This window comes from Oryzias latipes, chromosome 5 (genome assembly GCF_053564925.1).
Source record: "Oryzias latipes strain Hd-rR chromosome 5, Olatipes_Hd-rR_3.1".
In the NCBI taxonomy this organism is placed as follows: domain Eukaryota; kingdom Metazoa; phylum Chordata; class Actinopteri; order Beloniformes; family Adrianichthyidae; genus Oryzias; species Oryzias latipes.
Genome location: NC_136241.1, coordinates 3,292,727 through 3,309,636, shown reverse-complemented (window position 1 = coordinate 3,309,636; position 16,910 = coordinate 3,292,727). Strand labels below are relative to the sequence as shown.

Sequence of the window (16,910 nt, the reverse complement as noted above, 5' to 3'; positions counted from 1 at the left end):
ACAGTCACTCTGTATAACACCACAAAGTGCGGAGTGGATGTGATGGACCAGATGGTGCGGGAGTACACGGTTCGCACAGGAACACGGCACTGGCCAGTCGCTGTGTTCTATAACATGGTTGACATGGCAGCGCTAAATGCGCATGTGCTGTACCAAGCATGCATCGGGAGGCAGGAGAGACAGGTGGAATTCCTGGTGGAGCTTGCAAGAGAGTTGGCTCACTCTTATGTGGGTGCAAAGAAGGCACAAAAAGAGCAATTGCTTCGGCAACAACCTTCCACACCCAGCCCTGGAAAGACACCCATGTGTCAGGTCAAGCAGCACTGCAAGAACAATCATGCTAGTATGCGATGTATTGACTGCTACAGATACACATGTGGCAAATGCAGAAAAGAGATGCCATGGCAGTGCCAGGATTGTGAGTGATTTCTAAAATGTACTCATTGACTTTTTGTAATTTGTAAATATGTGTAAAAATGTCAGTTTTTGTACGATTTCCATTAATAAATCTTAGTGAAAGAAAAAACATGTGTGTTGATCTCTCCCCAAGATGACAAAGTGAAAAACAAGTTTCATTGAAGTTGTTCAGCATGGCCCCAGCTATGGTGCACCAGTAAGTGCCTTATTTACATCAGAAAAGCAGCCGTTCACAGCTGCTTTAGGATATTAGCTGAAAGTCTTTTAGTCGATCAACTAACTGGCAGGATTTATAGGTCCTTTTATTGGGTATCGTTACTGATTTTATATTGTTTTACTTTGTGAAGCACTTTGTGAGTCGCTCTCTTTGAGAAGTGCTATATAAATAAAGATTACTTACTTACTTACTTACTAGGTAGAATAGTCAAACGGCTCTGCCTTAGGACTTTTAGTGTTAAGAACATTGCCAGAGTCCGCCCGTTCCTCTCTCTTGCCAGCACAGAGGTGCTAATGCATGCTTTTATTTTTAGTCGTTTAGATTATTGTAATGCCCTGCTCTCTGGTTTACCGAAAAAGTCGATCTCAAATCTGCAACTATTACAGAACTCTGCTGCACGAGTTCTGACGAGGACCAGAGGGCGGGAACACATTACACCTATTTTAAAGTCGCTGCATTGGCTCCCGGTGCGTTTCAGGATTGATTTTAAAGTTCTTTTAATGGTTTACAAATGTTTTAATGGTTTTGGGCCTTCTTATTTAAATGATGTTATTTTAAAATACGAACCCTCGCGGACCCTGAGGTCCTCTGGCACTGGCCTCTTAGTTGTCCCTAAGGTGAGGACCAGGACACATGGTGGGGCTTCGTTCCACCATTACGGTCCTCACCTGTGGAACAAACGGCCTGCCTGAGGGCCTCAGGGCCGCAGAGACTGTAGAGATTTTTAAGAAGAGGCTCAAGACCCACCTTTTTAGTCTGGCTTTTACATGACTTTGATCATTTCCTATGTCTTTTTTATTTTTTATCTATCTATTTATTAATTTATTTATTTATTTACGTATTTATTCATTTATTTATTTGTAAGGACTATTATTATCTCTGTTTTTAATATACTATTCTTTTTATTGTTATTTTACCAATGATACGTAGGTTATGTTTTAATCAGTTTTACGTATTTTATTTTTTAAATACTAAAATATTTAAATCTTATTTTATTTTTTATCTTTTTTCTATTTTTAGTGTAGTTATTTTATGATAATTTTTATTCTGATGTTTTTGACTCCGGTGTTTCCTCTTGGGGATCCATTTTTCTGGGGCATCACCGGCTTGACCTGTAGGGGGTGCTATTGCTGCGGTGCCCATTCTGGTTGGCCGGGCTGGGGTCCCGCTCTGTGGTCTAATAGCCATGGAGTGGGCCCTGGGCTGCTCTGTGCTTGCCGGGCGCTGTGGTAGTGACCCCTGTGGTCGGGCTGGGCCTTGGAATAAATCGATCCCCATAATATTGTTTCCTCACAGCAGTACCAAGCCAGACCTTCTTTAAGCTGCAGTTCTTTGTTTCTGTTCAGGGTTCTACTTGGGGAACTGGGGGGGTGGGTGGGGTGGGGGTGTGGGTGTGGGTGGCGTGGGGGGTGGTGAGGGAGGGGTCCCATCTTTGTGTGATTGTCCTTTGTTTGCTGTTTTTAACAATTTTCGGGTTTTTTGACTGTTTTATCTGCTTTTATGTTAAGCGCTTTGTGTTTTTAACTGAAATGAAAGGCGCTATATAAATAAATAAAGTTTGAGTTTGAGTTTAAATTATTAAAATTTAAATTTTACGGGGGGGCATGCCCCCGGACCCCCCTAAAGTTGCGGCATCAGTCGTTTGTTTGCCGCCTGCGGCGGCAGGTCGCGCTGTGCGCGGTTTGGACCAGTAACTTTCAAAAACCACTGGCCCTGTGGGCCAGTGCAAATTTCTGGGTTATGTCAACCCCTGTGCAGAGGTGTGAACAGGTAGAGAGGTGAGGGCGGGGCTTAAACCCACCGCTGATGATTCAAGACCCGCAACAAACTAAAAGTGGCTTCCGAACAAAATATACTTTATTGGGTTTACTGGATTTAAAGAAGAAAAATAGAAAGGAGTCTGCATCAAAGTGAATTTATTTCCATTATCTCACTCATCAAACACCTCTGGGTGTTTGACAGACGGAAAAGTCTATTCAAGGTTGTGGAAAATGGAGAAAAAATCAAAGGAAACATAACACACATAAATAATTAAATTTAATAATTAAATAAATATCCTGACAGCATTTAGAATCAATGTACCGTAATTTCCGGACTACAAGCCGCTACTTTTTTCCTGCGCTTACAGTCCTGCGGCTTATTCAGTGACGCGGCTAATTATTGGATTTTATTGGCGGCCGCCGTGTACGTATTTTTGGTCACAGTGAATGGTTTGAATTCTCTAACATCAAACACAAGTCATTTGTTTTTCAACACACCTCTAAGCAGCCAAACAGCATGGACCTGACTTCAGGTCTTAGACACTTCAGTCATGGTTCAACAAAACGAAACACGCATGTCCAGCCGCATCCCAGAATCCTTTGGTGCCATTAGACCCAACGTGCACGTGATCGCCGCTACAATATGATGAAGCTTTCAAGTTAAAAGCAATCGTTAAAAGCAGCGTGAAAAAATCACCAACGGGTTTGGAAAAGCCGGTCAGCTGCGTGACGGAGAGAACAGCGCATGCTCAGGAGTGCATTTACCTCTGAGTCATAGTGACTCGGCTGGCTGCACGTAAATATGTGGCAATAATATCAGCCTTTATTTTGTCGGGACACGACTGGAAACACAAATTGACGTGGTCGTGTTAACGGTTTCTAAGGACTGAGCAGAGATTTGCATTGAAACGCTCACAGCCTCCGTGTGAGCTGGAGACTGCGTGTCGTGTGAGCTGCGGGGCCGATGGCAGTCTGAAGGCTCCCACACGTAACAACGCATCCGCCCCTCATACACAAAACGTACAGTATTAAGTCCGATTGCTCTGCACAGACACGATTTGCTCGGTCCACCGGCGCAATGGGGACGAAGCGCTCCTCCCTGTAGCCGCGCTGGCCAGAGCTGTCGGAGTAGATAGGAAGGGGAGACAAGGAGCGCGCGGGAGCGCGGAGGCGTCGAGCCATTCTGCAGGCTGCAGCCAGGGCTTACTCGAGGCGTCCGCGGAGCAAGTGTTTGTTGTGGAAGGAAACTTCTGACCCACGCGCCGCGAGGAGGCGCGCGTATCGCGCTGAGGCGCGCGCTTTTCAGTCGTCGCTGCTTTATTTTACTAGCGTGTTTTTAACCAGCCCTGTTAGTACCATAACGCTGCCGCGACACAAGCGGAAGGAGAGCTTTACCCGTTCACCCCTCCATGCACTGCTGCTCATTCTTAAACACGTACAACAGAATGGCGAGCCGGGCGTTGGCCCCGCCTTTAGCCCCTAAGACTCATGGGAAATGGGGGATCGGGGATGTAAATTTCCTCATCATAACTGAGGGATGTAATGTTGATTATATTATATTAATTTTATGTGTGATACCTAGATTGTCAATAAGTTAAAAAAAAATAAAATAAAAACCATAACTGAGGAACTTGTGAACAGAATAGAGGTGCATACTGTTTGACAGATGCAGATAGACTCAAAGACATGAGCCTAAGGCAAAAATGACTCCACCCACTGTGTGCTAATAAATCACACTTACACTCTGAGTCAGGAAGTGATCCGTCAGGATGACAATGCTGCCTAATTCAAACACGTGAAAATGGGTGGGTGCAGCTAATAATCGGGTGCGCTTTGTAGTCCGGAATTTACGGTAAGTATTGCCAAATGAACTATAATAATAATAATAATGGATTGGATTTATCTGTTCTTTTTCTTGTTGTTCTAAGTGCTTACAATGTGTCCATTATTCATTCACTCCTCATTCATACTTGGTGATGGTAAGCTACGGTTGTAGCCACAGCTGCCCTGGGGCAGACTGACAGAGGCGTGGCTGCCATTTCGCGTCTACGGCCCCTCTGACCATCACCGGGATCATTCATACACATGCACACGCCAGTGGAGCCACACTGGAGGCAAGGAGGGTGAAGTGTCTTGCCCAAGGACACAACGACAGTTGGCTGGGGGGAGCGGGGATCGAACCGCCGACCCTTTGATGATTGGACGACCTGCTCAACCGCCTGAGCCACTGCCGCCATATATCGCAATATATCAGTGAAATGATTTCTTTTCTTACACCCATAGTGTTGCGGCTCCCTGTGCTTTCATTTCTGTGGGAAACTGATCTAAATGGCTCTTTGAGTGGTCCAGGTTGCCGACCCCTGCTGTAGATACATCTCTTCTAACTAATTTGTAATCTTGCAGATGTTTTAGGTCCAGCAGAGATTTCCTTGTCGGATTGTGGCCCACATCAGGTCCGCATCAGCTGGGGTCCACTGCAGCCAATGTGGGTGCAAAGATACACAGTGGAGTTTGGACCTATTCCTTTTGGAGAGGTCCATACTGTGGCGTTAGACAATCAGAGGTCCTCGACTTTACTGACTAGTCTTCAACCAGGTACCCAATACCTGGTTACAGTCAACGCCTTGCACGTGGATGGAACAGAGAGAGCCTTGTCTGTGAAGGCATGCACACAAGAAGGTACACCTTCACACAACTGACACAACCTCTACAAGCTTCAAACTAAACCATGGAGAAGCTAAATAAGAAAAAAGAAACTTCATGAAAACTGAGTAAAAAGGAGCATAGTGACATTCAGGATCTGATGTTGTGTGATGGAACCATGGACTTTGTCATACAAAGGGAAAATCGTGATGATGATAAGAAAAACAAACCTGGTTTGTTCAATGTATTTATGACAAATTTTATTTTAATATTTGGATCAGGTAAGCTGTTCTTTTTAATCATACCCGTCCTTGTGTGTACAATGAACCAAGGCCAAAATAACAAACAAAACCCCACCTAACTAAAACATATAATCTTACCTGTAAATGAAAGAAAAGGGAAATCAATGACAAAACACTAACCTCCCTAGACTAACAAAATAGGAGAAAACAAGTACTAAAGGAAATGGGAGTTCACCCCTACAGCTTCACTTAAACCAAAGTCCAAACAAAACTACAGAGAGTGGGCCTAAACACAAACTATTACTAAGTGCAACACACAAACTAAAACAAATGGAGAACTACAAGACAAAGTGGACAAGAGGGCCAAGCTGCAATGGAGACCGACAGCAGCCAAGCTCCCTTCTCCCGGGCTGGAGGTCCAAAGGGTGCCTCCATCAGTTTGGGTCCGATGGGAGCCACGCCTTCATGCACCACACCTGCAAATAATCAGACATAAACATACACACACAAAGATCCACAAAAACACAGAAGTCCCACTCTGATACAAATCAAATACACAAAACACAGAACAAACAGAACAAAACAAAACCAAATACGGCCACAGCTGTAACACTTGTTCACCCTGCCAAAATCAAAACCACAGGTAGAGTCCTGTCCTCAGCTTGAATGCACAAGGACGACTCCTTCCCGTTTATTTGGATGAACCTCCCACTCAGTGAGGTAACATTCCTCGTCCTGATGGGTAGAGTCTATTTACATGAAACTGTTGAGGGACTCCCTGCTGACCGGTGCCCAGATCACTCAACACCAGTTCAGTTTTTATCTTTCCTGGAGGCAGTGAACTCACAGGAAGGCAATTCCACAAAGTAATCTCAGGCTGAGCCCAACTGTGGAAAGAGGCACGGCAAGCAGCCACTCGCTGTCAGCCCCAACCCTATGGAGGCCACAGAGAAGAACTGTTACTTTGCCGCCAGAAACTTCTGGAAGACCATTTGGCATCTCAGTGGCCAATACTCTGCAGTAGTGTTTGATGAGGCCTTTCCTGAGTGTCTCAAAACTCTGGATATTGTGGATTTGTCTTGAGCAATACGTCATAGCAGTCAGACAGGGCCTCTGGACTGGCAGACTGGGTGGTGGTTCATTTTTTCAAGAAAGGGGATTGGAGGATGTGCTCCAACAACAGGGAGATCACAAGACTCAGCCTCCCTACTCCCTACTCCAGTGTACTGGAAAGGAGACTTCAGACGATAGTCAAACTTCGGATTTAGGAGGAACAGCAATCTTGTTGATGGACCATTATGCTTTAATTGTAAAAATGTAGTGTGGCCTCTACTGCCCCAAGTGAAAGAGTTCATGGGGAGAGAGATCGATGAAGCGTGAGATTGACAGGTGGATAGGTGCAGTGGCTGCAGTAATGCAGTTGTTCAATTATCCTGTTGTAATGAAGTAGCTGATCCAAAAAGCAAAGCTCTCCATTTTCTGGTCAGTCTTTGTTCCCACCATAAACCTTGGTCATGAGCTTTAGGTCACACCTGAAAGGATAAGGTCCTGCATACAAGTGGCTGACATGTTTTTCTTTCTAAGGGCATTTCCTTAGAGATAAAACATGGAGCTCTGTCTCCTGGTAGGAGCTCAAAGTAGAGCCACTGTTCCTCCACATCAACAGAAGCCAGTTGAGGTGGTTTGGCCATCTCTTTTAGATGCCTCCTGGATGCCTTTTGGTGAAGTAGTCCAGTCATGTTCCATCAGGAGGAGGCCCCTGGGAAGATGCGGGACACACCAAGGGGCTTTGTATCTCAGTATTGGGTTTCTACCAGCAGAACTGGAGGGACTTTCTGTGGAGGAGGGTATCTCTGCTTAGAGTGCTGCCCTCACAACCCAACATCAGATAGGTGAAAGTAGATGGATGGAAGACCAAACTGAACGATTTAGACTTAGAGTATCACCATTTAAAATAACTCATTCCAGATGTTCTTTAGAGAACACTAGACAAAAGCCAAAACCCATTATGAAGAGATGACAGAATCAGGCTCATATACTGGCGGTCAGATATGGCTGGCAGACATTCCCTGAGATAATCCCCAAAGCGGTTGCTAAATAAAGAATTCAAATTCAAATTTATTTATATATAAAACACTTTTCATATAACCTCAAAGTGAAAATAATAAAAATACACAAAACTACTGTTCTGTAAATATAAAAACAAAAACGGCACAATAACAACAATAGCACCCTTCCCAAACATCAAGAACGTCCCTGAAGAGAGAGAACCCTAAAGACACTGTCAGTCCTGTCCTCCTGTCGCTCGGGCATCTACAGTCATGGCCAAAGGTTTTGAGAATGACAAATATATTAGTTTTCACGAAGTTTGCTGCTAAACTGCTTTTAGATTGTTGTTTCGGTTGTTTCTGTGATTTACTGAAATATAATTACAAGCACTTCATACGGTTCAAAGGCTTTTATCAACATGACATTTATGCAAAGATCAGTATTTGCAGTGTTGGCCCATTTATTTTCAGGACTGCTGCAATTCGACTTGGCATTCTCTCAATTAACTTCTGGACCAAATCCCGAGCCACTTAGTTATCACCTTGCCTTATGGCTCCATGGTGCTGGAAAATGCATTGTTTGTCACCAAACTGTTGTTAGATTGTTGGAAGAAGTTGCTGTTGGAGGTTGTTTTGGTACCATTCTTTATTCATGGCTGTGTTTTGGGGCAAAATTGTGAGTGAGCCCACTCCCTTGGATGAGAAGCACCCCCAGACATAAATGGTCTCAGGATGCTTTACATTTGACATGACACAGGACTGATGGCAGCGCTCACCTGTTTGTAACCCTGACATGCTTTGCAGCTTCGCCCCATCCACTGCTATGATATAAAGCTCTTGCGAGAGTCTGTGCGATTATTGCGGGCCATAGGCTTTATAAAGGGGCATGCGCAGTCAGTTCTGTTGATGGAAGTCAGACGAAGAGAGCTGTCACTGCATGCATGAAACACGGGCGGGTGACGAGAAGCGCCATGCAAATGTGTAACGGGGAACTGGTGAGTGTTTTGTATATATTGGGGTGTCATTCTTATTAAACACTCCCAGTTGTGTGCCCAGGCGGATCAGCTGATGCTGGCGTTGGCTGAGCTCGTCTTGTAGAACGGGTTGTGAGGTGTTTTGTTGTTTTGTGCACACGGTGGTTTTGAAATGCTGACGTGTTGCCACTGATGTTTGGGATTGATTCAATCTTTATTGGTTTGTATTCACTGAACGTATTGGTTATGCTTGATTTAGTGTACTCGTTCTGAACTTTAGTTGTTTATTTGCTGGAATTTGTTTTACTTCAATGTCCTCTTCCATTTTAAAAAAGTTAGTTGTTGCTGGTTCTGTGTAGGCCAGGTTACACCGAGGATGGATGCTGTTCGGCCTTAAATTCAGGTCTTCCCAAGCTGACATCGTTGCAACATTGGAATGGATGGTAGGAGGCATTTACACCTACACTCCCATATGTGAATGTGATGGATTTACGCTATGAACTTTGCTTTCATTGAACTTCTTGGAACCGGATTTATGAACATTTTTGGATGATGGACAGCAAATTCACTGCATTGAACTGATTATGCATTTTTGGTTGTTTATTTTCTGTTGTAAACCAAATATGAATATACATTTATTTTCTGTATCTTAGAGTCGCTTGTCATCATTCAGCACTTCTTCTGAGACGAACTTTGGCCCTTACAACTAGCTTTAACTTGTGGGATTCTAGTTAACCAGCTACATGTTCTTCTCCGCACAAGCTTTTTTCCAGATGTCCAAACAAACGGAAAACGGCTTCATGGGAGAATATGACTATGACCAGTCCTCAGCAGTTCATTTGCCATACTTTTTTCAGAATATCAATCTGTCCCTGATGTGTTTTTTTCAAGAGAAGAGGCTTCTTTGCTGCCCTTCTTGACACCAGGCCATCTTCCAAAAGTCTTTGCCTCACTGTGCATGCAGATGTGTTCACACCTGCCTGCTGCCATTCCTGAGCAATCTCTGTACTGTTGGCACTCTGATCCCACAGCTGAATCCTCTTTAGGAGATGATCCTGGCGCTTGCTGGACTTTCTTAGATGCCCTGAAACATTTTTAACAAGAATTGAATCTGAAGTTTTTGATGATCCTATAAATTGTTGATTTAGGTGCCATCTTAGTAGCCACAATATCATCACCTGTGAAGACATTTTTATGCAACGCAATGATGGCAGCACCCGTTTCTTTGCAGGTCCCCATGTTACCAATGGAAGAACAATGATTTCAAGCATCACCCTCTTTTTAACATCAAGTCTGCCATTCAAACCCCATCAGCTTGACATAATGATCGCCAGCCTTGTGCTTCTCAACATTATCACCTGAGTTAATAAGACAATGACTAAAATGACCTCAGCAGGTCCTTTAATGACAGCAATGAAATCCAGTGTCTCAGTGTCTTTTGCAGTAAAATGCATTCTTGTCTTTTTTTGGGATTAGGTTAATTTTCATGGTAAAGAAGGCGAATGCAATTCATCTGATCACTCTTCATAACATTCTGGAGTTTATGCAAATTGCTGTTATAAAAATGTAAGCAGCAACTTTTTCAATTTCCAATATTTATGTCATTCTCAAAACTTTTGGCCACAATTGTACACCCTGACCTAAGGAGCTTGAGCCCTGCAACCCCCTGTCACAAAGCAGGCAGATGGCTGGTTCCAATTGCAGCAGGTTTTACTATCTCAGCTAAAATTCCACAAAGCTAAATCAGGGTCAGGCAGGCAGGGGGTCAATAACAAGCATGGGAGCATCAGAGAGGAAACGTAACCAGTGATCCAGGTAAGATTCGGGCCAGGCAACAGGCAAACAGAATCAGAGACAAAACAGGGTCAGGAAATCAGAAGATCAGTACAAATAATGCTTCCCACTGAGTGAGGCTTAGTGCCGTGCTTAAGTAGACTGTGAGTGATTGCAAATGAAGGTCAGGTGTGTGGCATCCAGAAACTGTGCGCTGGGGTTGCTGGGAGATGAAGTACACTCAAAACTCTGGAGACGGTTCCCGCTGGTCACCAGAGCGGGAGACAGGGCTCTGACTTCTGACAGCCCAGCCTCCCACCAGCCAGGAGAGACCAGAGCAAGTGAACCACGGTTGCAAGCAAGGTCATGACCCCCTGGCCTGAAAACAGACATCCCAGCCAAGAGTGTGGTGAGAAGAAAGAAATTTGTCATGATCAGATCAAGGCGGACCCAGATGCTGCAACCCGGAAGGAAGAGGCAGGTAGGTGGAAAGGAAAGTAAGTGGTTTTATTTTGAAGGAGCCAGCGGATCCAGGAAGAGAGAGCGGCGTGGAGCTTGACAGCGGCTCGTAGACCAAGGTGAGCACGGAGATCTGTGCAGCGGCGTGACCGGAGCTCACGGCAGTGGCGTGAATGGAGTTCTTGACGGTGGTGTGGCTGGAGTTCTTGAGGAGCGTGAGGGATTCAGCTTCTGCTCGCGGCGGATGAGGACTCGGGTGACTCTCGTGGAAAAGGCTGACCATCAGGTTTAACTGACTGGCAAAGAATGCTTGAGGTGAGTCTCCTTAAGTAGCAGGTGTGTGGATGAGATGATGAGTCACAGCTGAGAGTCTGGAGCAGAGCTGGGAGGGGGAGGAGTCTGACAGGCCACCACGACAAAATTTGCTTACAAATAAATTAAAATAAAATAATTTATAGTAATAATTAATAAGAACAAGCATGACTATGATAAAATAGATAATACAGATAAATACATTGTAAAATTATAAATAGAACATTAAAACAAAAACCAAATTTAAAAGCTACTTAACCCTTGTGCTATCCTAGGCACTTTAAAATTGGGAGTTGGGTCATCTAGACCCACTAGACAGAGCACTGAACCTTTTTTCTTCAATGATTTGTGATCTTCACTGGTGTCCATGGATTACATGAAATCTTTCCACCTTTATCCACCTTTGCCATGGTAGGGAGAACACGTCAATGTAAGGGTGGGGTCATAGGATAGCACAAGGGAGAAGAGGGTACTTGGGCACTTCCATAGGCGAGGCCCTTAGTATTGGAATGTGGCCTCGCCATGGGTTTTTGTTCGAACTCTAGGCACTTTCAACAGTCCTGCACCCGAGGACCTGAGGACTCTTGGAGGCTCAAAGGCTATAAGTAATTCATATACAGTAAAAACAAGGTTCAAGACCATTAACACTTACTGTATAGACTAATAAAAGAATATTTATGAAGATTGGCTTGTAGACTTCTCTTTTTACAGTTTCAGAGTTATTTTCTTCATCATTTACACTAAACCCATTAGTTAATTTAAACTTTGTTTGGTTTTTCTGCAGCTCTGCCTGCCCTGACTGACCTTCAGCTATCTCCGGCAGAGCGATGGGACATGGAGGGGGAGGATGTTCAAGCAGTATGGCAAGCTCATGAGGAAGGTTTGAAAGGCTTCTGGGTCAGCTGGGAGACATTAAACTCAAAGAACTTCCTCTCAGATGGCTCCACATCAACCGTCTATCTGCCTGCAACCACACCTGCAACACGTCTCCCCCACCTAGCATCAAACAGTCAGGTTTGCGTGTCTCCGGTCTACAGCTCAGGTCGTGGAGATGGGATTTGCTGTACGGTGAAGACACAAAGCATTGAATGAACACAATGAACATTCTGTAACCTATTTTTTTCTTCTTGAACAAAAGCATACCTATGCTTATGTTAGATATAACAACACATCAATGAGATTTCCATTAAAAAGTAAATATTGAAGCAACTTATTTATTTACAACTCATTTCTCCTGTCGAAAGCATTCTCTCCTGATACAGAGAATGCTTTCCTGCAGCGACTCAAGTGTTTGAACAAGCCTGTCACTGAATGAAAGAACTTTTCAAAAGGATTTTCAAAGATGGGATAGTGTTGGTGCTGTGTTTATTTGCTTTAAATTACTACTCTGATCATCTTTTGATCTATTTCCAAAAAGCTTCCAGTGATCTTTTAAGTATGATTACGCCATTGCCAGAGAAAATCAAAACACCTGTGTCGTTTTCTAGGACATAGTTTCTGTAGAGCGGCGGGTGAATTTGTACCTGAGTTGTGGGCAGAACCTTTGGCGCGGAGCATTCCTGCCTCTGCTTTCTGTCATCTACCTGTTTACGTGTGCTTCCACTAGCTTACAGCCCCCTCACAACCTCCTGCTCCTGATTCATCACGATTTGAATAAAGACATAAATTTTTAAGAATAATTTTCTTTATACATGTCCTCCATCATTAGAAAACTGACACAAAAAATGTGGCATCTTTCTCGTCTATGAACAGCAATTTTAGACCAATCGCATTGACATCTGTGGTCATGAAATGTTTTGAAAAGTTCATCGTGAACTTACTCAAAACAGGTATGTTCTCAGTTAGAGCCCTTCAGTTCGCTTATAAGCGTGGCCGTAGCACAGAGGATGCAGTTGCTTGTCTAGTGCATCTTATTTCAAAGAGCAGGGGTCAGGAACCCATGGCTCGCGAGCCATATCTGGCTCTTTTGATGGCCACATCTGGCTCGCAGACAAATCTGAGCAGTCTTTCTCACATCTAAAGAACTTTAAGTGTCATGGCTAGCGAGGCTGTGGCAGACCCAGATGCTGGAACCCGGAAGGAATACTCGGCAAGCGAAGAGGATGAGAAGTAATGGATTTAATTTGAGGAATGACAGAGTTCCAGGAGAGAACGTTTAGAGGATGGTTGGAGGGTCTTGGCGGCAAACACCGTTCTTCCCGGAGGATGTCCAGAGGGGTGACGAGGAGGGACCAGAGAAACGGTGAGTCTGTGAGTCCAGAGCGTGACTGACGTGGATGTGATCCTATGCAGGCAGAAACAAGACAGAGTTAGGCAAGGTATACGAAGCATGAACAATAATCGTGAACAGGGCCAGAGGATGCACCGTGGAGTACAACGAACTAGCGTCGAGTACAGGTCCTGGTTCTCCTTATGAGTCCAGCCGCTGATGAGGAAGAGGCGGGACAGCTGGTGTCCGCAGGTGGACCTGACGAGGAGGAGGAGCTGGCTGGGGGTACCGTGACATTAAGACCAAATAACGATCATGTTTAACGGATGGAAGTATCAACGCCTGCATGAAGCTTAAACTCACCCCGTATCAACCAGACTAGACCATCAGCAAAACCACCATGCAGCACCAGAAGTCACATTAATGCTAAGAAATACTCATCATTTATTAGAGAAGGCATAACAATGTAGTGTCCCTTTCCCACACTGAGACTTAACCTCTTTTAAGATTCTTTATTCTGGTTACTGCAAGCCGTAACCAACGCCATACAATTTATCCAGCAACTCCTGAGTCTCTCCCGCCTAGAGCGCTCCTCCCCACTTTATATTCCCCTGCTCCTGCACCAGCCCTCCTATTTCACTTATTCAGCCCATAGCTGAACCCCATTGGTCCAAACTCCCCAAAAACAGGCTGAGTGACAGAACTGAGGGCCAACCAGCATCTCTGCTTGATGCGTTCAATGAACTCCGGAACTTACAACGCGACCCAACAGCCACCCAGTCCAACTCCGTCTGCTACAATAACAATGTTGGTAAATGGTAAATGGCGTATACTTATATAGCGCTTTCTACCTTCTTAAGGGCCTTCTAAGGCCCAAAGCGCTTTACAGTCACAGTCCCATTCACCAATGCACACACACATTCACACACTGATGGCGGCTCCGCTGCCAAACATTGGCGCCAACCTCCCACCAGAGGCAAGGTGGGGTTCAGTGTCTTGCCCAAGGACACTTCGACACATGGGCGTGCAAGGCGGGAATCAAACCTGCAATCTTACGATCATGAGTCGACAGCCCTACCGCTGCACCACGGTATTAAAATGAATCCACAGACTTATTGTATTGTAAAAGTGTTGAAATTAAATAAAATGCACATATTCACTTGTATTTTGAGTTTTAAACAAATTGTATGGCTCTCACAATATTACATTTAAAAGTGTGTGGCGTTTATGGCTCTCTCTGCCAAAATGTTTCCCGACCCCTGATCTAGAGAACCCCAAGGCTTATGCACAGGTGTTTGTAGACTTCTCCTCTGCCTTTAATACAGTACAACCTCATGTCCTGGTTCAGTTGCTTTCTGATATGAAGGTAAATCCCGTTTTTGATAAGGTTACTGTACTCCTTTTTGACTAACAGGTTCAGCTGGTCAAAGTCAAAAACAATCTATCCCAGCTCAATTCTGTAGTACTGGTATTCCTCAGGGCTGTGTTTGCTCTCCTTCTCTTTACACATTGTACACAAACAACTGTAGGAGTAGTGAGCCTAACAATTACATAAGAACATTCTCAGATGAAGTCTATTGCTCAGAGACGACCCTCCTTCTCTCTACATGGATGAAATCCCCTCCTTTCAAATCTAGTGTGATAATTATCATCTCATATTTAACGAGAAAAAGACCAAGGAGATCATCTTTGATCCACGAAAGGTGAGAGCACACAGCCCTGTCACCATTAATACCAGCACCATAATAACTATCACATCCTTTAAATACCTGGGTGTCCATGTGAACAGTCTGCTAAACAGGAACGCTCACACTGACTCTCTGTGCCCGCCATGTTCGAACCCTCAGAGCCTCCAGAGTGGGTTCATAAAAGAACCAGGCTCTGTTCTTTAGAGGAAACCTTTTTTTTTACTGTTCTCCCTAACAGGGTAACACAAACTGAATGTGCGATCACAGACTCATTTGCGCTCAGCGCCTGACCCCCCTCCTTGTTGTTCACGCGGGACGCCGGAGCTCTGCTTTCCTCCTTCCAAAATATGCGCTCACAAAGACACCGACGACTTAAGCACACACACAAACACTCAGTGTGTGTTTAAAAAAATGCAGCAGTAGCAAATCGGAGTTAGTTTTTATTTATTTTTTCAGTCACAAAACAGCATCTAAAAATCCATCAATCCACGTAGCTGATAGCTGCAGGTCAAACAGGGCTTCCGCCCTTTTGTAAACAATGTTGTGGGTACCCAGGGCTTGGCCCTGCCTATGGCCACTCATGGGAGGGGTTGATATCCCACATCATGAGTTAGGGAGCTGTGAAGAGAAGTGACACTCATGTTACAATGTTTGTGTTGTTCAAAGTAAATAGACTGCAATGTCGTAAACAAAGGTGGTGAACGAATCCTCTGCTTACTGCTCCCGTACTGGATTTGTAAAGATTGGCAACTTCACTCTCACTACCGTCAAGAGTAATGCCCCAGCGGGTCCAAATTTCTCTCCCCCTTTCTCACGCTGCCTTCCTCTACGCCCCACATCTACACAATAGGTGCACTGCCTCATAGGGCGCCATCTTCAGTTTGTAGAAAATTTAAGACTGTAACCCTTGTGCTATCATAGGCACTTTAACAGTGGGAGTTGGGTCATCTAGACCCACTAGACAGTGCGCTGAACCATTTTTCTTCAATGATTTGTGATCTTCACTAGTGTCCATGGATTACATGAAATCTTTATCCTTAACCCTCCTGTTATGTTCGTTTGTGAGGAACAGAGATGATGTTCCTGGGTCAATTTGACTCGTGAAGGTTTTATTAATTAATTGAAACCCAAGAAATCCTAACAAGCAGTGTGAATATATAATCACTAACTCCATTACTAATTATTCTTTCAAAAACTAGTGAAATGGTGTTCCTTACCTCTTAACAGGTAGTGGTTCAATTATTAGATTATTCAATCGTTTTTCTTAAAAATATACATGTTCAAACTTTTTTCAAAATTTTCACTACTGTATTACTTTTGAAAGACCACCATATAAAACACAATAGTTTTACATAACATTGAAACATAATCTTGAAATTTTGTTTTACATAGATGCACTGTGAACCAGAAAAAAAAACAAAATCACAATACAACAGACAAGCAATAGCAATATGAAGTTGTGTGTGTGTCTGTACATATACACAGCACAAGAGTGATCAGTCATCACACTGTGCTTTGTGCAAATTAATTTTGCACATTTCGCACAGGTCATGCTGGTCTTGACCGGGATCCTGGCTCGACTCGCGCCCCCGACCGTCCCACCAACCGCCCCCCAACTCCATCTGGATAAAGCTCGTCTGCTGGACTTTAAATATGTAGTTGTAGAGTTAGATAAATTAATTCTTCTCTAAGAGTTCTGGTAAATCGCCTCTCCGTCCTGGGGGAGGATCCCTCCTTCATGTGGGCACCCCTGAGGTTTCTTAGTTTTTTCCGGAATCCATTTTATTTTTTTAGGAGTTTTTTCCTTACCGCGATTTTATGTTTTACTTTTTCAATTACCGATACGAAGCCCATTGAGACGACTGTTGTGAATTTGGGCTATACAAATAAAATAAAATTAAATTGAATTGAATTGAATTGACATGGTCACATGAGTCACTGCCATCCTAGTGGGCCCTGGCACTGTCTTTATTATGTTTTCTGCAGACAGGTCTGTCTGACGCATATTTGGGGATGAAGACCAATTTACTTCACCATTCTTTGATATGAATGTCTTGATTGGAGGAACAGGAATAGCAATTCCCTCATCTGGTTCAAAATCAGAATCATTAGAATCAGAATTTAGCTCAAGATAGTCTTCTTCTGAACATGATCAGTGATGACTTCCA

General features: G+C 44.0%; 1 protein-coding gene across 1 annotated transcript in view; it reads left to right on the top strand.

The window, feature by feature from the left end:
- The window catches only part of LOC144992096 (von Willebrand factor A domain-containing protein 1-like), a 36,551-nt gene extending 24,501 nt beyond the window's left edge, over positions 1–12,050 (top strand). Inside the window, exons 3-4 of the mRNA XM_078946846.1 lie at positions 4,798–5,073; positions 11,630–12,050. Of these exons, the coding sequence (XP_078802972.1) occupies positions 4,798–5,073; positions 11,630–11,937 (584 nt within the window). The 3' untranslated portion in view covers positions 11,938–12,050. The remainder of the gene's footprint in view (positions 1–4,797; positions 5,074–11,629) is intronic.
- The last annotated feature ends 4,860 nt before the right edge of the window (positions 12,051–16,910 follow it).